The 24,844-nt window shown below is 51.0% G+C and overlaps 1 protein-coding gene across 2 annotated transcripts; it reads left to right on the top strand.

The window, feature by feature from the left end:
* The first annotated feature begins 1,838 nt into the window (after positions 1 to 1,838).
* SPARC (secreted protein acidic and cysteine rich) lies at positions 1,839 to 24,113 on the top strand. Of its 2 annotated transcripts, none has more exons than XM_054568144.1 (10): positions 1,839 to 1,973; positions 11,881 to 11,950; positions 13,382 to 13,444; positions 14,040 to 14,127; positions 15,570 to 15,691; positions 17,748 to 17,868; positions 19,489 to 19,622; positions 20,275 to 20,423; positions 22,335 to 22,483; positions 22,942 to 24,113. In XM_054568144.1, exons 2-10 carry the CDS (start codon positions 11,894 to 11,896, stop codon positions 22,968 to 22,970), a joined length of 912 nt encoding a protein of 303 aa, XP_054424119.1. In that variant the 5' UTR covers positions 1,839 to 1,973; positions 11,881 to 11,893; the 3' UTR covers positions 22,971 to 24,113. The 2 variants fall into 2 exon arrangements, with proteins under 2 accessions (XP_054424119.1, XP_054424120.1); XM_054568145.1 differs by lacking the exon at positions 1,839 to 1,973 and adding an exon at positions 3,186 to 3,205.
* The last annotated feature ends 731 nt before the right edge of the window (positions 24,114 to 24,844 follow it).

Raw genomic sequence — 24,844 nt, forward strand, 5'->3', positions numbered from 1 at the left:
CTGTCGAGGCACAGCCCTGGTGCGGGACAGCCGAGGCAGGGCCCCAGCCCTGGCCTTCGCCCGGGAGGCCTCGGTGGTCATCTGGAGCAGCTCCTCCCTTGGATTCCTGGCCAGTTCCTCTGAGAACCTGGAAGAAGCCAGGGACCTTTCCTGCACAGATGCCCAAACTGTTCCACCCAGTTTCTGTAGGTCTGAGGATCTCTAGAAGACCAGTGTTCAGCACGATTCCAGGCTGGGGCCCTATTAGAAAACAACGCCCTCACTGATGGGGAGCCAAGGCTGTGCTGGCCACTGCTCTAGACACTGAACCAGGACAGTGAACAAGATGTGTTAACGCCCCAGTTCTCATGGAGCTTCTGTCTAGTCGGGGAGACAAATGGTTTCTGATCATGACAAGAGCAAGGAAGGAGATAAAGCAGTATTTCCTTTAAGGGTAAGGGGATGAACTATGCCAGTGATAGAGGTAGCGAGACTGATTTAAGTTGGGAGGTCAGGAAGGCCCTCTTTTAGGAGGTGACATTAGGACAGAGACCTGGAGGATGAGAAAACTGTAGGCACGTAAAATCAGATGGAAGAATGCTCTTGCCAGGGGTAAGAGCAAGTGCAAAGGTCCTGGGGTAGGAATAGCATGGGGGTTGTTGAGAGACTACAAGGACGCTGGTGTGACTGAAGTAGAGTGAACAAGGGGGAGAATGGTAGGAGGAGGGAGGAAGAAGGGAGGAGAGGATGGCAAGAGAGGCGGAGGCCACATCATGCAGAAGTGGCTGAGGATGCACTGCTTTAACCTTTTCTGTGTTATTCAAACCCAATCCATGCTTCAAAGTCCACCTCTTCCAGGAAGGCTTCTCTGTCTGTTCCAACCGGCATCCCTAGCACTCTGAGCCCCTGGGATAAGCCTCAGAGTTTGTCCCACTCATGTATCCATAAGGCATGTCCTCTCAGCAAGACCCAAAACTTCTTGAGGGCAAAGGCTAGATATTAATTCCTCTTCTTCCCAAAGTGTGAAGCATGTAATAAATATTCAGCCAAGACTTCCTGCACTGGGAAGTTCATGTAGCATCAGTATGAATGAAGTTGAATGTAGAATCAGCCTGCCTTGGCTCTTGGGCAAAATGCTCTTGGGCAAGTGACATTTTTTTGAGCTTCTGTGTCCTTATTAGTAAAATGCACCTAGTAACAACATCTAAGTCAAGGGTTGCTGTGGAGATGAATAAGTCCTCAGTAAACCTGGACTACTGATACTTCTATGAGTATTAACAATATCATCAATCACCGTATCTGCTCTATATTGATAACACAGAGACCCCAACTAGAATGCTAATCTCTTGTGTGTCTATTAACAGTGCAACTAGAGTTAGAGCTGTTATTTTTAGACCATATACCAAATCATCAGCGATGATTCCACAGGGGCAGCTTCTTGTCTGTACAGAGGCAAGCCCCGGCCTTGCCTTTGTCACAGATACAGCACTTTTAAATTGCTTCGCCCTCCTCAGCATTGCCTAATGTCAGTGCTTGTAAAGAGCGCTGTCATTAAGTCAAGACATTTCTCTGCCCCTGGGGGCCACTGGGGAACGCCTTACTCCTCTGGGCCTCACCTCCCCTTTGAACACGGGAGAGGCTGTTCTAGGTGATGCCTGCCGGGCTCCCTGCATCTGTTTAGGCAGCAGCCACAGAACCAGGAGGCAGGCGGGGCTGAGGAGTCTGGTCAGGACAGCCCACCACAAGGAGAGGAAGAGAGCAATGGAAGACAGAGACAGCTTTGGCTGGGGGGTGGGGGGCAGGGGTGGGAGGGAAGGAGGAGACAGGAGGAGGAGGGACCTCGGCAGGCAGGCAGGCAGGCGGTGTGGAGGGGGAGACAGACCCAGCCCAGAGCTCTGAGTGGTTTCCTGTTGCCCGGCTCTAAACCCCTCCACATTCCTGCAGACCTTCAGACTGCCAGAGCGCACTCAGCCCGCTGCCTTCCTGCCACTGAGGTACGCACCAGCCCTGCCCTGCCTTTCCCTTCTACAGCCTACACCCTGGTTCACTCCTCCAGCGTGTGCACAAGGGAGGGGGAGGCCGTGCTGGGAGGCCTGGGGTCAGAAAAGGGGGCGCGCATCTCCTTTGGGCTCTATCACCGCGCCCCTGGAGGGCTGTGGCCTCCGACTCTCTGCCTGTTGCTTTTCGGGTGTAATCACAGCGTAACTTCTAGGTTTGCAGAAGAAAAATCTCACTATGTCTTGGAGGGAGTCCTCTCTCTGTGGCTGTCTCTGATTTCAGAGGCTGCCTGAGTCCCTCCGTGCTCCCTTCACAAATGTGGCAGCCTCCTCCTTCCCTGGGAATCTGATCTGGTCACAGCTGCAACCGGGACCTGCCGGCAGCAAGTGCCTGCCCAGCTCCCCGTTCCCGGAGAAGAAACTGCCTGCACTTGGCTCTTGATCAGGGGCTCTGTTTTCCAAAAGGGACTTTGCATAAATGATGACTTAATCTCCAGAAGGCTAAGGGGTCTTTTGCCTTTAATTAGGACCTCCAGGAAGGCTCTCATTTCCCTTGAATCCTCCCTTATTGACATCCTCACCCCTAGACACACTGTTTCCGAGGCACCAGGCCGCCTGGGGTTAGGCATTGTCCCTGTGCTGGGCCCCCTGGGGTGTAAACACTGGAGCTCAATAGCCTTAGCCCTTACTTAGAGTGTCTGGAGCTGAAGGCCCCAGGTATCTGATACCGGGAGTTGGGTCCTGTGGGAGGCTGGGTGTGGTGGGGAATGTGCTGAGAAGGGGGAGGGGACATGGTAAGACAAAGCTCCAGGGCATTTTTTTTTTTTTTTACACACCTCCTTCTTTCAAGTAGTTCAAACCCTACACAGGACCGGTGCTTATCCTTTTAGGGTGTCAGGCTTCCTTCAAATAAACCCCTTCCTGTCTTTACCCTGCTGGCTCCGTGGGCTGGTTGGTGAGTGGCCTTCCTGCGCCCTGAAGGACGCCAAGAGAGAGGGGTGCTGGGATGAGGTATGGTCTTCCCAGAAGGTCAGGCTGCCCAAAAGTGAACAGAGAGGCAACTTCCTCCTCCAGAAAGGACAGCAAGCTATGCAGAACACAGAGAAAATGTTTTCCCCAGCAATACCCTAGGGTTACATTTCTCTACACCCAAGTGCTGATGGGAGCGGGAGAAGCAAATCAGTTGCAGAATGGCAGGCTGGAGGCACGCACTGTATCTGTGATCTTAGGTAAGTGTCTCCTCTGGCCTTAGCCTCTCCATTAGTAAAGCAAGAGGGTTGGACTCGATGGTCTTTGGTGCACCTGACGCCTTCTGAAACTTTCATATGACGGTCTCTTAAATGGGGATCCATCGACTAGCCTTTGAATGGGCTTCAAGGCATCTGCAAGCCCCTTAAAATTGTGTGTACAGTAGTGTGTGTGTTTAGAGAGAAATAGAGCACAAGAGGGTGTTCACATCCTCAGTATCCAGATATTCTCAAATGGATGCGTGACCCCCCAAAATAGCAGGCATGGTGTGGGAGATGGAGTGGGTGGGGAGTGGAAGTTAATATATGTGTGCAGGGGGTTGAGAAATTTTGAAATATAAGTGGTTGAGGGAAAAGAGTTAACTCTCAGCCATCAGCTGCCACATCGACAAAGCCTAGGGATGGAGGGGGGGGGGGTGCTGCTGGAGAAGGAATCAACTTTTGAAACTTTCTCCAAGTCCCACCCACCGAAAAGCTCTTCTTTGCCATGACTCACTCTGGGAGGAATGCGAGTTGCCACGGTAACCTTTTTTTCAGGGTCTCTGCCTGCTGGCTGGGAGGGGATGCTGGGAACACTCAATAGTACATGGGGCTCAGTGTGAATGTCCCCCACTCCACCGCATCCCCAAACACTAACAAAGCAGACTGTAGGCCCCCCCATACTGATCTTCTGGGTTCCTAGGGATCTCAGGGCGGCTGTGGGGCTGTGATAAGCTTCCCAGACAGGGTTTTGGAGACCTGAGTGTCAGTTCCATCTTTGCCCTGAAGATGCCATTTGACCTTGAACTTCTCCTTTCTGAGCCCCAGTTTCCTCCTTGGTTAAAGAGTAGTAACAGCAGCTACCTCAAAGGGAAATTATGCAGGCCAAACGGGATAAAACACAGGGAAGCACTTGCTAACTTGTGGCCCTCCCACTGAACGCATGGGTTTTTACAATTGATGCATTTATGTCATCCAAAGAGTTGGGGAAATTATTCCCAGCTTTTTTTCTTTGGCAGATTATATACATCATCTTTGTTGTATATAACTTCCCTTTACTGAAAGTGCTAACGGGCATATTAAAGAATATACTGTTTAAATTAATTTTGATTTGGGCCCCTTCTTGAGGATTTCTCAAGAGTGTTGTATCCTCCAGTGTTGAAAGAGCATTGGGCAAGGCACCAGCAGAAGCGGGTCAGAAATGACAGTGAATGACATTGGAAAGACCCTCCCCCTCCCTTGGCCTCAGTTTCCCAATCTGTTAAATAGGGAATTTAACGTAGATGGTCTCCAGTTACCCTTCCTGCTCTGAAGTCCTACAAACCTAAATTCCAGAGGCTGCCTTCATTAGAAGGAATAGCTGGCCTAATTTTTACTAGTCCCTGTTCCCATAGTTGAAAAGGAAACAAGAGAGGAGGGGCCTCAAGATCTTGGGTTGCATAACAGTCCTGCTAAAATCTTTATCCATCTGTAGACACTTGTCAGCCAACAGTATGGCTGCGGTGTGCTATTCACAAGAGCAGCTTTTCTTGCTGAAAATATGCTTTAAATAGGAAAGGGTGGTAGAGGAAAGGAAAGATCTGAGGACTGCTGTAAACAGGAGAATGTTTGTTGGTGTCATTTAGATTGGCAGTTAAGTGTGCAGAGATAAACAGGGACAGACACAAACCAATGAGGATGCAGCATATACACACTGATTTCACCAACAGGCACCAACGGGCACAGCTAAAAATAAATGCCTCAGTCAATACATGAGCAGACCAGAAAGGCTATGCGCTCACATACCTGATACCTTGACTCATAGACAAGTTCCAGGTAAACATCTTGATGTATATGCAAACTCTGACCCCTACTGTACAGGCTGAAACATACAGATGCTGAGGCAGGTAGACATACACAGGCACACGTACACAGCTTTGCACAGAAGCCCTCCAGTCTGTAGGTAACTTATGTGGACACACTGTCAGTCATGCAAACACAGCTGCCATGCAGCAACCACATGCAGATGTGCACAGCCACACAAAACTATGGGTCATGATGGAAAGACACGTTACAGACATGCATACAGCATCAGACCACCATTACATTTGACAGATAGAGACGCTGAGACTCAGGAAGGGAAAAATAACTCATTCAAGGTCACACAGCAAACTGATGTTTGAGCCAAACTTTCAGATATTTGGAAATATCCAAATGTTCACCTTGGTTTTTTTCCCCCGCATCTGATCAATCATCACATCTACACACGTCCCTCTATAGGCAACAAGCCCTGTGGATAATAAATAATAAGCAGTACTCTCTTTCCTTTGCTGACGTGCAATGGCCTTTGCTGACGTGCAATGGCTTTGTCATTGTGGTAGTAGGACGATATGGCTAATAGGTGGGTTCTCCTTTGCTTCCCGCTGACTCCCTCCCTAACCTCTCTCTCTAAAGGAAGGAAAGGTAGGCTGGAGCTCAGTTTTCAGGTGACCCTGGGGATTAATGAAGCTACCTTTTCTCTACAGCACAGGGCCTGCCTCCTACCCCGACCCTGAACTCAGGGACTGCTGGGCTGAGCAGGGCCACAGTCAGCCTGGTGTGACTTGACAAAACCATTTAGAAAAAGACAGCGGCTTCAGGAAGTTAACTCTGCTTTCACTCATCAAGGCATAGAGCTGGAGGTCTGCAGGGAATATATGGATGGACATACCAGTTGTCTCCAGAGCTGGGTCCTTTCAGAAACTTGGCATTAACCTATCTTGTCAGGGTATCCCTCCGAGTCATCCCGTGCTAGTCCTGGAATTAGGATCCCAGATTGATCAGATAAAAAAGAAACAAAACAGAACAAGGTTAACATCTGAAGTTTAGCTCAGCCACCACCTTGCTGTATGACCTCAAGTGAGTTGTTTCCCCATTTTGATTCTCGATTTCTCTGTTTCTAAAATCAGGAGCTTGGCAAAGAGGTTTCACAGAGCTTGTGAAATTCACAGTCCTTTGGTAGCAACTGCCAGAAGAATGGTCCAGGACACAGATTCCACTCTGGACTTTAGGGGAAATAATGTAATTGATTAGTCATGCATGCCACATGTGCAGGAGGAGCAGATGGAGGCCTATGTGCCACGTATTTGCCATCTTTGGGTTGTGACTTACTGGACTTGGACGTTCTTTCTCATCCCCTCCTTTTGCGGTCGCACCGATACAGCAGTGGCCCCTAGGGGGCGCCAAGGAGGTAAGCCTGAAGCTCCATCCCGGGGTGAAACGTGGCATCTTACATGCCTTTCTGGAATCAAAGTCAGGCTGATTTCCAGTCTCAACCTCCCGGGCTACTTCTGAGTTGCCCAGCAGCTCTTCAGTCCTAGGCTTGAGCACCCGTAACACCCTGAAAGTTTCCCTTGGCTTCTTCCCTTCCAGTAAGAAGCATTAGACATGGAAGCTAAGAGTCAAGGGGCAAGTGGGGAGAGGTGATACTTGACAAGGCATCTGCCTGAGCTGACTCAGCATCAGGAACAAAAGGAACCTCAGGGAGCACCTTGCCCCAGGGTTTCCAGACTGTGTTCATAGGCACCTAGAGAAGCTCCAAGGCCCCTCCGGGAGTGTCCGAGTGTGTAGGACTCCCAGGCCCATTTCAACGCCACTCTTACCTGCTTTAGGGTTTTTTGGTTTTGCTTTGTTTTTAATCTCAAGATGATTTATGGATAATAATACATTCTCATTTCAGCAAAGGCAATGGGCTTTAGCTGTTTCAGTTTTGAATGGCAGCAGCAAGTTTCATGGTGAGGAAGGGCTCCCTGGCCCGCACCATTGTGAACACCATGATCTACAGCAGCCTTTGTGCTGAGGGCAGGCGAGGCGAGGTCTGGGAGTGCAGGGCTTTCCCTAAGTTTGCACAGGGAGCTGGGCGGTGTTGCCAGGACTCGATCTCAGGACTCCTGACGGCCCTGTCACCTCCACGTGGCTGCGTCTGCGCATGCACTGGCTGCTATGGTACCTCTCTGGCCTGGCTCCGCCACTTTCCAAGTCCCAGCTCCCTGGCAGGCCTGGCTCACGGGCTCCTTTTTTAGCCTCTAGACTTGTTTTCCTCTCTTTGGGCTTATTTACCATGAATGTGTGTTTTTGGAAGCCTTGTTTCCAAGCCAAACAGTGGGAGTGAGATGCTTGTTTTGCGTCAGCAGCCCAACTAAGAGGCCAGCCTGGAGGCTGGGCCGGTGTCCCTTAGACCAAGAGGAGCAATGTCCCCTTTGTTCCACCCTAACTGCCTTTCTCCCTGGACCACAAAGAGCTGGGATTCTTGCCCTGGATTCTTGAGGGGGGGATGCAGATTCTGGGATCCTTGGGTTTCAAGATGCTCTTTCAAATAACATTGCTCACTTCTTGTACTCTCTCATGTATATCACCTGTGAGCCCTATAAGGTAGGCATGTTATTTCCATTTTACAGATGGAGAAATGAATTGAGGCCCAGAGAGAGAAAGTCACTTTCTGAAGGTCATGCAACTGCTAACTAGCAGAGCCAGGATTTGAACCTGTACCAGGATTTGAACTCCAGAGCCTGAGAGTGTACCTTTATGCTATTCTACCTCTAGAAAAGTTTATAACCACTCTGTGTAACAGGGTAGCTCCTAGCTGCTTGTGGTATTTAGATTTAAATTAATTAAAATGAAATACAATGAAGAATTGGGTTCTTCATTTGTACTAGCAAGATTTTAAGTGTTTGACAACCACATGTGGCCAGTAGCCACCACACTGGATGGTGCGTCATCTCAGAAAGTTCTATTGGATTGCATTGCTTTGCAAACATTCTACTCAAATCAGATTTCATAATTACAGCTCAGATTCTGTGCTTCACATGGTTAAAAGTCTGATTCCAAGACCCTTAGTATGAAATTCTAGGATTCTGAGATTTTCCCCAGTTCTGACGTTCAGCAACTTTTCAGCATCCAGGGAGAGCTGAGGGGGTCCTTCACACTGTGAGGGAGACGAACCGGGGGGCTGGTGTACTTTTCCATCCCCAGAGCCTGTCCAAAGAGAGAGAAGTGACCTCAGCTTCAGGTCCTGCTGGCAGCCAAGGACGGGTGTTCAGCCATCTCCAGAGCAAATAAAGGCAAAGGAAAGGACTTGATGTACGGAATAGGCGGCGGAGGTGGCAGTCGGGTGGGGGTGAGTGGTGTCCACGTTTGATGACCACCGAGCCAAGGGAAACACCTTCTGTTCCTCCCCTGGCCTGGGCTACCTTCCCTTCCTGCACTTTGGGCCAGTCCACAGCCCAGTGGGGCCCCATTCAGGTGAGCACTGAATGCTCAGGTTTGCGGCTGTGAGCAAGCAGCTGCAAAGGATGCTGAGGCGGAGAGCATGCCGGTGGTGGAGTGGGGCTGTCTGGGTCCTCCGTCAGCCCTGACACTCCCTGCCTGGGGCTCTTTCTTGGCAGGTTTCTGCCCCTCTCTGGTCTTCAGTTTCCTCACCTGTACTATAGGGCAGAGAGACATGCCTTGGGGCCCCAGTGGGATGCTAGATTAGGAAAAACACTTTCAAAAAGATGAACATATGCACCCTGGCCAGGGGGCTCAGTTGGTTGAAGCATCATCCTATATAACAAAAGGCTGTGGGTTCGATTCCCAGTCAGGGCACATGCCTAGGTTGTGGGTTCCATCCCCAGCTGGGGTGCATACAGGAGGCAAGCGATCGATGGTTTTCTCTCACATCAATGTTTCTCTCTCCCTCTTCCTCTCTCTAAGATCAGTAAACATATCCTTGGGTGAGGATTTAAAAAAAAAAGATAAATGTATGCATCATCACACACTAAAGAGCTACAAAGAAGGGAATTTTCATTTAATCCTGATCATTTTTCTGAATGCATTTATATTTTCACCAGGCATGCCAGGCTTGGGCTTGATTAGCAAAGGATGAGTGTGCACAGCTGATAACTTGTGAATGTTGGGGTCTGACCCTGTAACCTGACCTTGCTGAGGTGCCTGCTGCACCCCGTTAGCTTTGCAGGGTGGGCGCCTGGCCTCATTGGCCAGTTCTAGTGAACCTCAGAGGTGGATCCCATGGCGCTGCAGGGTGTGGGCTGTGCATTCACAAACCCAGCTGCTCCCCACTCCCTCTGGGCCCATCCCCTGGAGAGGACTGGTTCTGAGACTGGTGATGTAGCACGAGGTACAGGGCAGGACCCCAAATTTGGAAAAAGACTCCTCCAAGACTGTAGGTCCTTTTCTTAATGCTTTCACTCTCTGAATTTCTCCCCCACCCCTATGCCATGAGGAGGGAGTTAGTCGACGGGGAAGAGGCCTGGACGCTGCATGGCTTCCTCCCTCTCAACGGCAGACTCCTCATCGGGGAAGTGGGACTAAGCACCCTCCCATGCCTGTCTGCCCACCTGTCATGCATCAGAGGCTCTAAGGGGACGGTGTCAAAGCGGGGCCTTTAGAAACTGCAAAGCATGGCAAGATTTAGAATTACTTTCCTCTTCTGGCTGCAAAACTGGGGACAGAGGTGGCAGAAAGGGTGAGTGTGCCCCTGGGAAAGAAATGCAGGAAAGCGCTGAGGCAGGACAGGTGGAGAGCCCCCAGCAAACCCTTCCCTGGTCAGAGAAGGGCACGGCTCCTCTGCTCAGATAAAGGACACAGACTCTGGAGACACTGGCCTTCCTTCCTGCCTCCCCGGCCAGACTTCCTACATTTACAGTCCTAGCTGAGCCGTTTCTCCAGGGACTCGCCCTCCGCCACTGGAGCCCAGACAAGACGACTTTTTCTTTTTTGTCCTAGCTGCCAGTCTCACTTTGACCCTTCAACTTCAATCTCAGACAAGTCTTCCATTGATGCCTTCGCTCTTGCTCCATTCGTCTGAAACAGATGCAGGAGTTGCTTTGCAAGGAGGGAGACTTTTCCAACTCTAGATCCGGGGAGAACAAGCCTACAAGTGTGTGAGGGGTGGTGGGGTGGGCATTCCAAAAACTGCCCAGAGAAGGAAGACTGGACTTCTCTGGGAGCTGGGGCCAGGGTGGAGCAATGCCAGGCTCCCAGGTTGATTCCTTGCTAGTTTTCTGTTAGTTTTACATCACGCACACCCTGTGAAATAGGAGGTGAGGTTTTGTGTCTGTTTTAATCCAACAGAGGATTATTATGAACTCTGCTCTTCCCCTGCCTGTTTCTGCTATCCAAATGCTATAATCCCAGCAAAAGTGTTTGTTGCCATAGGGGATGTTGTGTACTAAGACTGGTATGTGCCTGTGCCATTTTAAGGGCCCAGCCTACCCCCTGAGTTCACCAGGTCTAACTCCCTCAACTAATGGAAGGGGGAACCAAGGGCTAGGGAGGATGAAGGACGTCACCGATTCACCAAAACACTATTGAGGTGCAATAAGAAGTCCTGCAATGTCATTCCAAGCTGAATGTTTTTTCTGTGCCTCCAAGGTGCTTGGTCAGTGGAGAGGTCTTGGGAGGAACCAGGGATGATAAGCCCAATCTGGAAGTTTGGGAGGGACACTCGAGGGAAGACAGGGTGACAGCTCACCTTGACAGAAGGCTGCTTGGGGGCAGAGGGAGCATGCTTGTTCTGTTTGGCCGCAGAGTAGGCCAGGAGTCGGGGGGCGGGGGTAGGCAAATTTAGATCGATGCGAGGAAGAACTTTTTAAAGCCATTTGAAAATGTAAGTACATTTAGTTAGAACAAGAAATAAAGTGTCTTCCCCATCAACCCTCTCATAGAGAGGGCATTTGGGGCATAGAATCACTAGAGGAGATTTGGCTTCAAGATCCCTCCCTGTCAGGAGAGTATTAGAGTCAAAAGTTCAGGATTTAAAGAGTGAGGTCTTAGCCATGCCCAGGACAGGAGGGTTTTCTAGATCTCAGCTGACATCCTTTAGCTGTGAACAGGAAAGAGAACACGCAGCACATAGAAGCATTTGGACAGTCATCCTAGAGGATACAGAGCCATGCTGCCCTTCCTGGTAAGAATGCAGAGAAAAATGTGGCCACCCCCAAGTTTCCACAGGCTGCGCTCCAAGACTGCTGTTCTTTGTTTTATAATGTAGATATTGTCTCCAATTGGCAAGAAGTTGCTGCCTATTAACTTCTTCCATTACGGAGGGGATAGAGAGGAAGAGGAAGAGATGAAGGAGGAGGAGGAGGCAGAGGAGGAAAGTCTGGTGTGGTTAGGAAAATAATTCTAGAACATCAGGGATTGAAGGTCCCTTGAACAGGATCTGTTCAGCATTGTCCAAACTTGACAAAGTAGCCAACTGTCTTTGTGATCGCTTTTTAAAAACTTAAAATCAATGTACTGAGAAAGGAGACTTTGTATGATTACCATAAATGGAAAAATCTGTGTACCTCTGGTATCAATAGAAGGAAACTATAAAAATAAATACAAAGAAGACAAAACAACTTGCGGAATTCCAGCTGGATATAGTTTCCTGTGAAGGCTCTGGGCCAGAGGCCGGATCTCCAAGGCTCTCCGTCAAAAGGACGACAGACAAGTGGTAGAGAGGGATGTTAAAGGGATCTTAGCATCAAGCTAAGACGTTCCCATATAATCAGGGTTGAGAGGGAATTTAGTAGAAGCAACCCTCTCCCATGTCCTGCACTATCATTTAACATGCACATCTAGAATTACCTTGCATATCCCTGGAATTCAGCGTCGGAAGGAGCCCCCCACCCCAGGAAACCTCCTACTCACTGAAGCCGCAATCTCTCTCCTTGCAGCGTTCCTGGCGCCATGAAGGCCTGGATCTTCTTTCTCCTTTGCCTGGCCGGGGGGGTCCTGGCAGCCCCTGTAAGTACCTAAGGATCATCTCTGCTTGGCTGTACCTCCCCCCAGCAGCTCAGGGCCATCGACTCTCAGCTCCAGATGCTCAGGAGGGACAAGGGCTCCCTCATCTCAAGTTATTTGTTTTATAGTTTAACAAGATTTTTTTTTGTTAAACTAATAAGCTCAGGCTAAAAATAGCAATGAGGACTCCTAGTAGAGGTTCCAGAGAAAAGAGATTTCTGTGTAATGAGATGAAATTTTAGCAGTGAGTTTCTCAGAACTAGACGAGGATTTCTGCAGGGGGAGGGGACGACTGTGTCACATGAAGAATTCCAGCAGAGGGGGAGCGGTGCTGATGGGACGATTTTAGAAGAGAGTTGAGCCACAGAGAGAGGGAGGGGTTAGTTTCTGAGTCAGTGAGGGCTATTTGGTTGCAAGCAACAGACTGCAAGCTGAGTAAATTCAGGGGGAGAAGGACATAGAGGGAGGTTTTAAGACCAGAGGCCTTGGGGAGGACTAGGAAAAGGAAGGTCTGGGAGGTAAGAACTAGCGGGCAGTCTCAGGGAGGTTCCCATCTAAATAGATCTGTTCCAACAGTTTCCACATCTTGAGAGAAGATTATTAAAAAATTCAAGGAGTGTCAGTATGGCTGGGCTTGGGTCCTGAGCCTGCCTCTTGGCCAGGGCAGTGGGGGGCACCTTGACTGGCAGGCCCCTGAGAACCACATGCAGAGGGCCGGGGTGGTTATCCAAAGCTAACCTGGGAGGCTTTACCAGAGGAGGGAGGAAGACGCTTGGAACAGGCAGAAAGAAGTGTTCCTTTCCACCTGCGATTCCCTCATCCTCTCTTCACAAGGTGTGGGTGGTGGTAGGTCTCTTGATCAGGTGGGTAGATTTTGGCAAAAGTTTTGAAAAGATTAACATTACTCTTAGAAGCAGTCCCAGCCAGCCAATGGCCTCAAAGTTATTTGCTATCTTGCTTCTCCCTACTCCAAGTTGACATGGCAAGAAGGAATTGCCTAATCGTCACCATCATCACCATAATCATATCACACTTGTGGGGAAGAGAATGGCAGCTGTTAAAATTCACAGTGTTCGTCCATACTTTATGGCCTGTTTTAGTGTCTGTGAGGGAAGAGGAGGTGGTCTCCTCAGTGGTTTTCACACATTGTTGGAGTCGAAGCAGTGGAAATGTGTACCAGGCTAAAGCTCAGGTAGGCACCTGAGATGGATGACGTATAACCAGCGAGGCGCTCGGGTGGCCCACGGGTCTCCGTGTTTGCCCTCTCCTGTGCCCTTGTTGGCTGACCCACGGTGGTCCCTGAGGCACAGCCTTGGGGATCTCCAATGAGCTGCTCTCTTACCTCCCCAGGTTTAGGTTGAGGTGGGAAGCAGTTCAGAGGCAAAGCTGGCTTTGGTCTTGACCTCTCTGAACCCCATTCTCTCTTCCCAACAGCAGCAGGAAGCCCTGCCTGATGAGACAGAGGTGGTGGAGGAAACCGTGGCTGAGGTGTCCGAGGTATGGGGGTGGTGCCGCAGACCCCCGCTCCTGTGCCCACATCTTTTCCCTGAGGAAACCAGATAGGTTCTGTGGGTCACTTGCTGGAACAGGGCATTTGTCCCCTTCTCATGTGCACACAGCACAGATATAAATCCTATATAGCCTCCAGCCTTGACCTACTACCGAATGCTTCCCAAACCCTCAGTGGAACCCTACCGGTGGGAGCCATAATTCTGAAAATTTTTATTTTTTAAACTGTGGAGCCATTTTTCTTAGATGGTCACCCAGTCTCCCCATACATCAAGCAGATCGAAGGGGAGCTGCCCCTGTGTGGCTGGCCAGGGTAGAGGGTTTGGCACCGCTTCTTGTCCTGATACCCCCTGTGGCCCCCGACCCATGTCAATAGAACTCCAGGGCACAACAAACACGTGGGTCTATGAGATGAATCTATTTTCTGGAGCAAGCGTTGGTGCTCTCTGAGACTCGGGCCATGCCCACTGTCCCCTCATGGGTTCCCACAGCTTTTGGCAAGTCCCCTCCAGCCTTCAGCCCTTCCTTCCAGCTCTGGGATAGGGGTGGTGCCAACTGACTCGTTCTTCTCCCTTCTATCCAGGTGCCTGTAGGAGCCAACCCCGTCCAGGTGGAAGTAGGAGAATTTGAGGAAGGTGCTGAGGAAGTTGCAGAGGAGGTGGTGGCTGAGAGTAGGTCCCTTGTCACACCCAGTCTATGCCCTCTGACCCCTGAGCAGCGGACGTGGGCACAGCCTACATGAGGTTCCTTCCCAAGGAAACGCAGGACAGGGTCCTCCCTACAGAGTGGGCTGCGGAGGAGGGAGGGCTTTGACTTAGAGATCAGGAATAGTCTCTGGACTCTGGGGAAGACCTATTTATAGCAAGGCTGTACCTGCTGTGAGAGGCAGGAAGGGACATTCCTCAGCTGGAAATGACCTTCTTCCCTCATAGCCCCTTCTCTAAGGTGGGTTTTGCGTTCTCACAGAGGTCAATGGTCACATGAGCTCCACGTTGGCCTCCGTCTTAGCCCCCACCCCACACAGGAGCAGGCCTGAGAGGACCTCAGAAGGTTTCACACTCATTCAGTTGTTGGGTTTTCACATGGCCATGAGGAAACAAGGCCTGAAACCTGGCCTAACTCACAGGATGTTGTCCATGGAGTTAGTGCCGGAAAGACAGATGACCCTGGGCCTCCAGCTCCAGCCCACTGTGCTGGCGTCTCCATCCCACAGAGTGGAGGGGCATCAGATCCTTGGGATTCACACATGGACTTGACAGGCAAACCAACCAAAGTTTGCACTTAGACTTGTCAGCCCTGTGCGAGCACCCTCGCACTGCTCACTCAGCTCCTCCGGGCCTCAGCATCTCCACCCTGAGCAGGAACAGGACAGAGACAGCAGACCCTGGCCCCAGGGCTGTGGGAGGATCTGAGCTGAAGCCTAAGAGCACTTGGCCCAGTGCCTGGCAGAGCAGGGTCTAATCAAAGATGACTAAAACACCCCAGGCCAAGCATCAGGAGGGAAAGGCTCGATAGAGCTCTCATCCTGAGGGCACAGAGGTTTTGCTGGAGCACAGGGGCGTCTCCTGAATCCTGTTCCTTTTCCCCCTCCCCTCCCCCTCATCCGGCATTTATCAGACACGCCTGGGCTCTATTGTTTGGTGTGGGTCTTGGGGTTCTTCTCCCTTTTCCTCTGCAGCCTCTCAAGTCTTTCTTGTTGGGTGTCACAGCTCTCTGGCTCCATGACGAGAGCAGACTTTCCCAGTCACTCTAGAAAGTCCATACTGGAATCCCAAACTGCTCACTATGACTGATTAGCCAAGAGCTGAGAACAGAATGGTTGCTTCAATCCTGGGGGAAGCCATATGGCACCCAGTGAGCCTGGGTCCCAGACTGAGCCTACAGCACCCGCAAAACGAGCGTGACCATGACCTCAGACTGAATCTTTAATCCTCAGACTGAGCGCCCCTAAACGCTGGCTCAGGGCCAGCAGAGGAGAAGGGAGGACTTAGCTGCCCGAAGCCCAGAGTAGGGGGCACAGGCGAGGCCTTCTGTCCAAGGATCGGTCTGGATTGGGCTGGGACAGATGTGCTAGCTCGGGTGGGGCTAACGACATGCCCTTGCACTCTGCCAGACCCCTGCCAGAACCATCACTGCAAACACGGCAAGGTGTGCGAGCTGGATGAGAACAACACCCCCATGTGCGTGTGCCAGGACCCCACCAGCTGCCCTGCCCCCATCGGCGAGTTTGAGAAGGTGAGCACGGAGGGTTGAGGCGGAGGGCTGGGGGCGGGGACGGGGCCCGGGCCCTCCCCTACACAGAGTGTCTGCCTAGAAAGCTGCTGGTTTGGTAGTCCTGAGCAGTGCCCTCACTAGGCCTTGTCACAGCAAGAAGGTGGAGAGGAGTCGGAGGTGGGGCTCAGCCTGCCACTGGGGCTCTCCAGCCACCAGCTAGAACTGATTCAGCATCCGGTCCGGAGCTCTGTGTCGGACTCGGAAGGGAACACCCCAACAGCAGGCACTGGGCGTTCTCAACAAGGGGGCCACTTAGCACAGCTTCAGGTCCAAAAATGTGGGCTGTGAGTCAGACTGAGGGCTGACTTCTAACCCCATCTCCACCACTTGCTATGAGATCTTGGCTAAGTTGCTAAACTTTTTCAAGTTTCCATTTTCTCATCTCTAAAGAGGAGACAGAAATAATCCCTTACCTCATAGGACTGTTGTGGGGATTTGTCAGATCATGCTGGGTACCTAGTAAGTACCCAATGTGTGCTATTTTTAAAAATCTGTCAGATCTGTCCATTCTACTCCCTGTAGGACTCACTCAATCAACTGACTTTCCATCCAGCCAACTTGTATTTATATTTATTGAGTAAATATTTGTTGAGTACCTACTCGTGCCAATCAATGCACTATTGACCTAGCTCAGGATAGTGAATCTAAATCGGCTTTATTCCCACAACCTCTTATCTGGATTCTCCCCCTTTCGTCTCTCCCCAGTACAACGTATCCTCTGAGAGGCAAATTTTAGCACCATCATCATCATCTCTTCCCTCCTCCTCACCCCCCATCCCACTGGTCACCAACTCCAAGTTTCCCTCTGCAGTGATATGTAAGCAAGTACATGCAGCACGTTCAACACAAAGTTCCGCTCCCGCTAACATTAGCTACTTAGTGCCACTGCCCTTGGTTAGCCCTCAGCATCTTTGCTTGACCACCTCCATATGTAGAGATTCACTGGGAGGACTCACATGACCCAACAAATAGTTGTACGCACAGCTAAGATTTGCTATAGCAACGTATTAAGGGTACACAGCAGCTGGGCCCTGGCTGGTGTGACTCAGTGGATTGAGTGCGGGCCTGTGGACCAAAAGGTCACAGGTTCGATTCCCAGTTGGGGCACATGCCTGGATTGTGGATCACGTTCCCCAGTTGGGGGTGTGCAAGAGGCAACCAGCTGCTGTATCTCTCACATATTGCTCTTTCTCTCCCTCTCTTTCTTCCTCCTTTCCCCTTTCTCTAGGAAGTAAATAAATAAAACCTTAAAAAAAAAAATACACAGCTGGGTCATAGGAGAATAAGACACAGGCAGGAATCCATGGTTAATCAGGCCTGCTTTCTCTTTCCTCACCCTCATGATGGGTCTTACGCTCTTTCTCCAGCTACAAAAACGTAGACACAGTGAACAACGATTCTGCCAAAGGAAAGCCATTAGACTCAGCACCCAACGTTTTACTTGGGGGCTGGTCACGCAGGCACCCTCTGCCTAGCTTGTACTCAAATTCCAGACTCCTGGAAGGAAAGCCAATGCTCAGCATAAACCACACTGTTTGTACAGTGGTCTAGGCACAGTCAGTCACATTTGTCATTGGTGGAAAGTTTATAACAGTGCAGGGACCTGTTTACCAGCCAACTTTCCAGATGCCAGTCTAGGGCCAACTTTACAAGCATACCTCTGTAAGGATACCAATCTCAGGCCTGCTGTGTTAACTCTTCTGCACCCTCTGCCTTTTCGTCATCTCCATCTTTAATTCATCCCTTCTACGTCTTCCAGTTTTCCCACATCTCAGCCCTGACTTGGTCGTGCCTCTGCTCGGAGACTGACAGTGACTCTCAGCATGGGCTGGACACTGGCCTGGGAGCCCAAAGACTGGGCTTTTGTGGCAACCCCACCGTTAGCTCACTGTGTGACTTGGGCTAATTACGTTCCTAGCTTGGCCTTCAGTGTCCCCATCTCTGAAATAGGTGAGGATGGTGCTACCAGTGAAGGACTTTTGGGATGAATGTGAGGTGCTCTATGTTTTGCCAACAGGTGTGCAGCAATGACAACAAGACGTTCGACTCTTCCTGCCACTTCTTTGCCACCAAGTGCACCCTGGAGGGCACCAAGAAGGGCCACAAACTCCACCTGGACTACATCGGACCCTGCAAATGTGAGTCTCTTGGGGCCCTCCAGCCTCCCATTTTTGGGAGAGAGCACTGAACGGGCACGGGTGCCGACTCTGCCAGCCCCGGGTTGTGAGATCTTGGGCAAATCTCCTCTCCTCTCTGAGCCTCCAGGCTCCCATTTATAAAATGAAATGACTGTCTATGAGCAGGTGCCTCTCAGCGCTGCACTCAGGACACCCCCCAGGAAGGACTGAGCAGCATGGAAGCACAGAGCAGGGGGTTCTTTTTTCTAATAGGAAAGGCTGGCATGGCAAAGCACAAATGATGTCCCACCCGAGACTATAAAGTGTTTTGAAAATATTTTCATTTTAACGCTTTAAAAGCGGGGTATGTCTGCCAGTCCCCCTTAGGCCCCCCTCAGCATTGTCAGATCCTTGACCCTCTCACTCCATTACATCCCTCTCTCCTACTGAAGACACGTGATTGACCACCCTCTTCTAGAAACCTGGGAGTCAGGTGTTTGGGGGAAGAAATGCCAGGGTGTTGCCTGGCTTTTTGACAGTGACCCCAGGTACAGATTCAGCTGGCTCCTTCGGCTCTGGCACCTTCCCGATCATTTGAAACAGCCAAGGCCACATCTGCTCCCCCTCCAAGACAACATCCACATATTGTGTCTGGCACATCCTGGCACTGGAGAGAGCCAGTCAGTCACCTGCCTCAGGTGTGCAGAGTGAGACAGGCGGAGGGGAAATCCAGGTGCCCCTGTGGCCAGCCCCGCTCTCCCAGCTCTGGGCCCCAGGGTGGGCGGTAAGAGGGCCCAGGCCTGGAGAAGCGAGGCTGGGGGAGGAACGCAGGCAGGAGCTCCTGGGCGCTGAGACCGAGGCGTGAGGCAAGGAGCCTTCTCCCCAGTGGCTCCTGCTGTTCTCCGGGGCCTATAGCTCCCTTGCTGCAACTCCTAGTGTTTCCTTCACAGAGGTTCTCGGCCACTCCTCCGCTGCTGGTGAAGAAGACGGTGGGCCTAACCACAGAGGGGACTTTCAGTGTAGGATGAGGGAAGAGCGACCCCTGAGCCCCCAGGCAAACACATGCCCTGGTTGCTGGAGGCAGCTCTGATAATGTGGCCTCGAGCAAGTCCCTTCTCTCCACACTGACCTCCAATCAGTCCCGTAAGAAGGGAGACTTGGATGAAATCTCCAGGCCTAGCATTCTGGGATTCTAAGTTCCAGAGACGAGGATGGAATAATTATCACTAAGAATGTTATGGTGGTTAAACATTCCAAACACCCCACAATCCCCACCCCCGCTAAGCTGGGCCTGGGATAGATGTTGTTCCTCAGTCTCCCAGCTTCAGGCATTCCCAGTGGTAGATGTCACCAGAGCAGGTCCTGGGCCTATCACCCAGAAAGGCTCAGGAGCCCTTGGAGCAATCAGGGCAAGGCCGAGGGAGCAGCAGACAGGCCTTTGTGCTTTCCATTTGCAGAGCATTCTTCCCCACACGTGACCTCTTGCTTCTTTGGTGTGAAGAAACTGACTTAGAGAGGCCAAGCCACTGTGTTACGGTCACTGGTTAAAGTGGCTGTAGGAGGAACGCATGTGGTGGGGAGAGTGGCCCAGCCAGGGATAGTTGGCACCTGTGCTGACCATCCTTGTGTTTTGGACCCCAGACATCCCCCCCTGCCTGGACTCCGAGCTGTCTGAGTTCCCTCTGCGCATGCGGGACTGGCTCAAGAACGTCCTGGTCACTCTGTACGAGAGGGATGAGGACAACAACCTTCTGACCGAGAAGCAGAAGCTGCGGGTAAGTGGTCTCTTTCCAGGACGCCTGCCTGGCCCTGGGCTGGACAGCTCGTGGCCCCAGGCACCTTGAGGTCCTCAGCCCCCATCCGAGAACAAGGCCTCCGAGCGTAAACTTCCATGCCCGCCCTGACAAGTGCCTTTATCCTGGCCACTAGGACATGGGCTCTTCCTCACTGCCGTTGGAGGTTCACGGTGCACAGTCACATCTTAAAGGCTCTGAGAAGTCCTATAACGAAGAGACCTGCTGCTCTCTTTGTTCTGCTCAGTGTTAAACAAGAGACACAAACAACCCTACTTCCTTTTCCTTCCCAGTCTGTGGATCTTAAATGCTAATAGACAAGTCAAGCACTTGGAGTATCGATAAAATGCAGATTGCTGGGCCCCGCACCGGGCCTACTGGATCAGTGTCTCTGTGAAGCCAGACCCACGTGGGTTATTTTGATGTGGCAGCTCTATGAAGAATCCTCTGAGACCACCCCAGGCCTCCACTTCTGGGGATGAGACCCTGATACCCATCTATGCCACTTCCTTCCCTCATCTTGAACCCTGGGCTTGGCTGATCTCTGGCCTCCTGTCAGAGGTGGGAGGGACCCTGCCTGACCTGGACAGTCTCCTTAGACCCTTTGTCACACAGTGTCTCTCTGCTCCCACAGGTGAAAAAGATCCATGAGAACGAGAAGCGCCTGGAGGCTGGAGACCACCCTGTGGAGCTGCTGGCCCGGGACTTCGAGAAGAACTACAACATGTACATCTTCCCCGTGCACTGGCAGTTCGGCCAGCTGGACCAGCACCCCATTGACGGGTAAGACCCCAGGCCCTCAGGATCACAGGGGGCTGCTTTGGCTCGGCCCTGCAGGGCACAGAGTCACAGGTCAGGGCTGGTAGGTGCACTGAGTATGGCCTAAAATACCTGTCGGCATCCTCTAATGCTCCCAGTCCTGGAGCCCACCGTTTGCCTCAGGGCTGGGGCAGCAAGGCACAGGCACCCTGGGAAAGGATACGAGACTGGGAGGAGGAAAGCCGCAGATGCTCCCTCAAGCCAGGGGCGGAAGCCAACCTGACAGTCCTTCCTTAGCTCTGTGAGCACTGGCCTCGGGTATCCATTTGTTGAGAGAGAGTGAGCTGGGAAGCAGTGCCAGACTGCAAAAGGGGTGGCGTGGGTGGAGCTGAGGCAGCCTGCACGCTCACGGTCCTTCAGCAAGACCATGAGACCCAGCCCCACAGCAAACTGGCCCTGGGAATTCTTAAAAAATTCACAGAGCCAATGCCATCCACATTGCAAGCCCTTGGTTTGATGACTCTTGCCTCTGGTCCCAATGAGTTATGCAGGGCTGTGCAACCACACCGTAGAACAGGCAGGCAGTGCGTCAGTGAACACTCATTGAGTGCCTGTTATGTGCCCAGTACTAATTTAGGCAGGGGATTTAACAGGAATCAGAGCTGATATGGTCCTTGCCCACATGGCGCTCACACTCTGGGAGATGACCTGTACCTGACAATTGAAAAAGTTAAAAAGGCTCCCGTAAGGGGCAGGCAGTGGCCAGCCCACCTGCGGCTGAGCTCCACCGCCTCTGGCCCTCTCCCGCTCTGTGCTCCTGGAGAAGCCTGGGGAGCTCACCGTGCCCTGGGGAGCTGCTCTCCGGGAGGCTCAGCCCTCGCTCTGGCCCCAGCCCTTGTGCCCAGCGCCTGCCTTGCTGGTGATATCGGGTGGTTGGGGTCTCCTGAGCTCTGGGAAGCTCCCTGAGGCTTCTCTCCCAGGCTCTTTCCATGGCTGGGATCCAACTGAGTCACTCACTCAGGGCAGGAAGGGGAAAAGTCAGGGGACATCTGGAGCTCTGGCTGAGCAACTGGACCCGACCACAAGGAACGGGCTGGGAAGAAGGCGTCCAGATGGGGCTGCAAGGACTATGCATCTGGAAAGCACTGCAGCCTGAGCCAGGAGTCCATCCGCCCCCCTCTTCTTGTCCCAGAGCTGCACAGCAGCCTTGTCTGAGTCCCTTCCCCACTGGTGTACAGTGAAAGGGGAGAGGGTTGTTCCTTCCAGTTCAAATGCTGTGATTTCTCTCATGAGTTGGGTGGGGCAAAGAGGGTCCAGGGATTAGAGAGAAAATTCTATCACATGGCGGCCCTTGGGGAAGAGTGTTTTGAGGACAACTAGTCGAGGGCTCGGAGGAAGAAGGCCAGCTGGAGGAACAGGAAAGGAGGACAGTGGGAGAGAAATCAGAAGGCCTCCCTCACATGTTCCATGATATATAAAGAAAGGAAAGATCTACGTAGAATGTTAGAGTGCCCTTTAACACTCCCTGAAAATCCCAGTCCCTTCCCACGCTCCTCCCCAGAAGTTGGCACTGTTGTCTTTCTGATGTCTCTTTTCAGACTTTTTCTGTGCATTTGCAGCTATATAAATGTGTCTGTAGAAAACATACAGTTTCATACCAGATTTTGATCTACCAATAGCAGAGGTGCTGACTATTTTCATTTGAAGTTTCTGTGCCCCAATTTTAGCCAATCAGGAAACAATTTAATGCGCCAAGAGACCATTGTCATGAGCCCACGGGACCTCAGACCTGAAGGGCCCTTAGACATTACGGTCAACTCCCCTGCTGATGGAGGGGGAAACTGAGGCTCAGTATGGGGCAGTGCTGTGCTCCGAGTCCCTCAGCAGCTCAGCGGCTTTCCCAGGCCTCAGGCCCTTCCCGCCTCCCCCCCGCAGGTACCTGTCCCACACCGAGCTGGCCCCACTGCGCGCGCCCCTCATCCCCATGGAGCACTGCACCACCCGCTTTTTCGAGACCTGTGACCTGGACAACGACAAGTACATCGCTCTGGATGAGTGGGCCGGCTGCTTCGGCATTAAGGAGCGTGAGTATCTGAGCAGAGGGCTGCTGTCCTCTGCCTCCTTCCTCTCTCCCTGCCATCTGTGTCTGTCCTCCCTGCCCATCTCTGCTTCCTCTGCCTAGCTGACTCCTGTTTGCGCTCTGTGTTTAGGTGAGCCTCGCTCCCTCAGGGGACTTCCTGATCCTTCTCTGTCCATCAAGCTGCCTCTATCTCTTTCCCTTCTTCAAGCATTAGCACTCAGTGTGTGCCTAGCACTATTTTGGGCACTGGCAGGTACCTGGAGAGGAAGGAGGAAATATAACTTGGCACTGGGTGTAAGCAACAGGGACAGGGACACCCGAGTTCTCAGTCACCAGTTTCCCGGGGGAACCTTGGACTGGTTATCTGGCTCCCGACCCTGGGGATGTGTGGGATCCACATGGGGCCTCGTCTGATCCGTGTGGGGCCTCAGGTCTAACTCTGCTCTCTTTTTTTATTTTCAGAGGATATTGACAAGGATCTCGTGATCTAAATCCACACCTCTGTCCGCAGTACCGGATTCTCTTCTTTAACCCTCCCCTTCCTGTTTCCCCCAATGTTTAAAATGTTTGGATGGTTTGTTGTTCTGCCTGGGGACAAGGTGCTAATATAGATTTAAGTGAACACATTAACGGTGCTAAAAATGGAAATTGTAACCCAAGTCATGACACTCATAGTTGTAACTCTGCCTCTTGCTTACCCACTAACAGTCCCATTTTTCCTCTGGCCATTGGAAGCACTGACCATCTCCTAGTGGCAAATGGCTGGGAACTTTGATCTGCTCACATCTGCCTTCAGCACATACTGCATCTTCAGATTTGCTCTATTCCTCTGTTTCAAACTAACGCTCACCAAGTCAAACTTTTTGTGTTGATTTTATTTCAGGGTGTTGGCTGTGGGGGTAGGAATGGGGTTCTTCCCCACGTGGCCTGAAGGTGGGCAAAGGGAAGTAAGTGACAATGTTTCTGGGACTAGAGGACCAGTGGTGGGAAAAACCCCAGGAAAACCCACCAACCAGAACAGCCAATCACCAGTCCTGTTTGCGTGGGTCTGTACTGAAAGAACCTGAGACTCTGTTAGGAAGGTATATAAGCTCTCGTTTAAACCTGGTTCCTCTCTGTTTCCTCCATCATCTTTCAGTGCCTTTTTTTTCACCTTAGGCTGTTTGTTCAAACTTTTGGGAGCCGTGGACCACCAGTTCTCTGGAACCCACCAAGTCTGGTGGGCTTCTCCCCCGCTAACTGTCTTTGGGAGAGGCAGGACTGGGAAGCTGTTTCAGCCTGGAAAGCCAAAATCAAGAGTGAGGTGTAGAAAGTTGCAAAATAGAAAAAGTGGAGTTAATGAATTTGTTTTGTTTTCTGAGGGGTTTTTTTCCTTTTCATTTTTGGATGGCTGTCATGAGGGATCTTTCCCTCAGTTTCTAGCATGTTCTTCCTTTTCTCCCCTCCCTCCTTTTCCATCTATTAATCAAGGGATACTTCGAAGTCAATGGGATGGCCAGATCTCACAGGCTGAGAACTCGTTCACCTCCAAGCATTTCATGAAAAAGCTGCTTCTTATTAATCATGTAAACTCTTGCCATGTTGTGGAGAGTTTGACAAATCTTTCAAAATAAAAGTAACGACTTAGAAACTGCCTTCCTGAGTGATTTTGCATGTGTCTTAGTCACCTCATTACCCTGACATGCAGGCCCATGTACGTGTGTGTGTATGCATGACTATACACATGCAAACTTGCAGGTACTATTATGCTTTGGAACACACACCTGCACATACATACAGGCTTATTAATGAACAGGGAATGTATGGTTCCTATAAGCAAGAATTTGCCTTACTTTTATGACTTGTGGGCTTTTCATTATTACACTTCTTTGTCAGCTGCAACAGGCTAAGCAATTTTCTCTTTTCACCATTCATTCATCCATCCATTTATTCAACAAATGTTTATGACGTTCCTACTATGTACCAGGTTGCATGCCAGGTGCTGGAGGCACAACTGTGACAAAGCAGACCAAGCATTTGTTCTTATGGAACTTATAGTCTAGTGTGGAATAGATTAAATAACTGCACAACTAAATAAAAATTACAAGCTGTGGTAGGTGCCACGATGAAGGAACATAGGAACCCATGAGTGGGTAATGGGAGAACACAAGTATTCTAGAGTTGTAGCATCCCATTTGGCAGTCCCTAGAATGACCAGTTATATTGAAACTTATATTAATTAAAATTAAAAATTCAGTTTCTTGGTCATACTAGACACTTCAAGTGCCAATAGCCACATGTGGCTAGTGGTTACCCTACTGAATAGGGCAGATCAAGAATATTTTCATCACTGCAGAAAATTCTATATTGGATACGGCTGTTCTAG

The sequence above is a fragment of the Pteronotus mesoamericanus genome, unplaced genomic scaffold, assembly GCF_021234165.1.
Source record: "Pteronotus mesoamericanus isolate MK-2021 breed Mesoamerican mustached bat unplaced genomic scaffold, CSHL_Meso_final contig_2, whole genome shotgun sequence".
Lineage (NCBI taxonomy): Eukaryota > Metazoa > Chordata > Mammalia > Chiroptera > Mormoopidae > Pteronotus > Pteronotus mesoamericanus.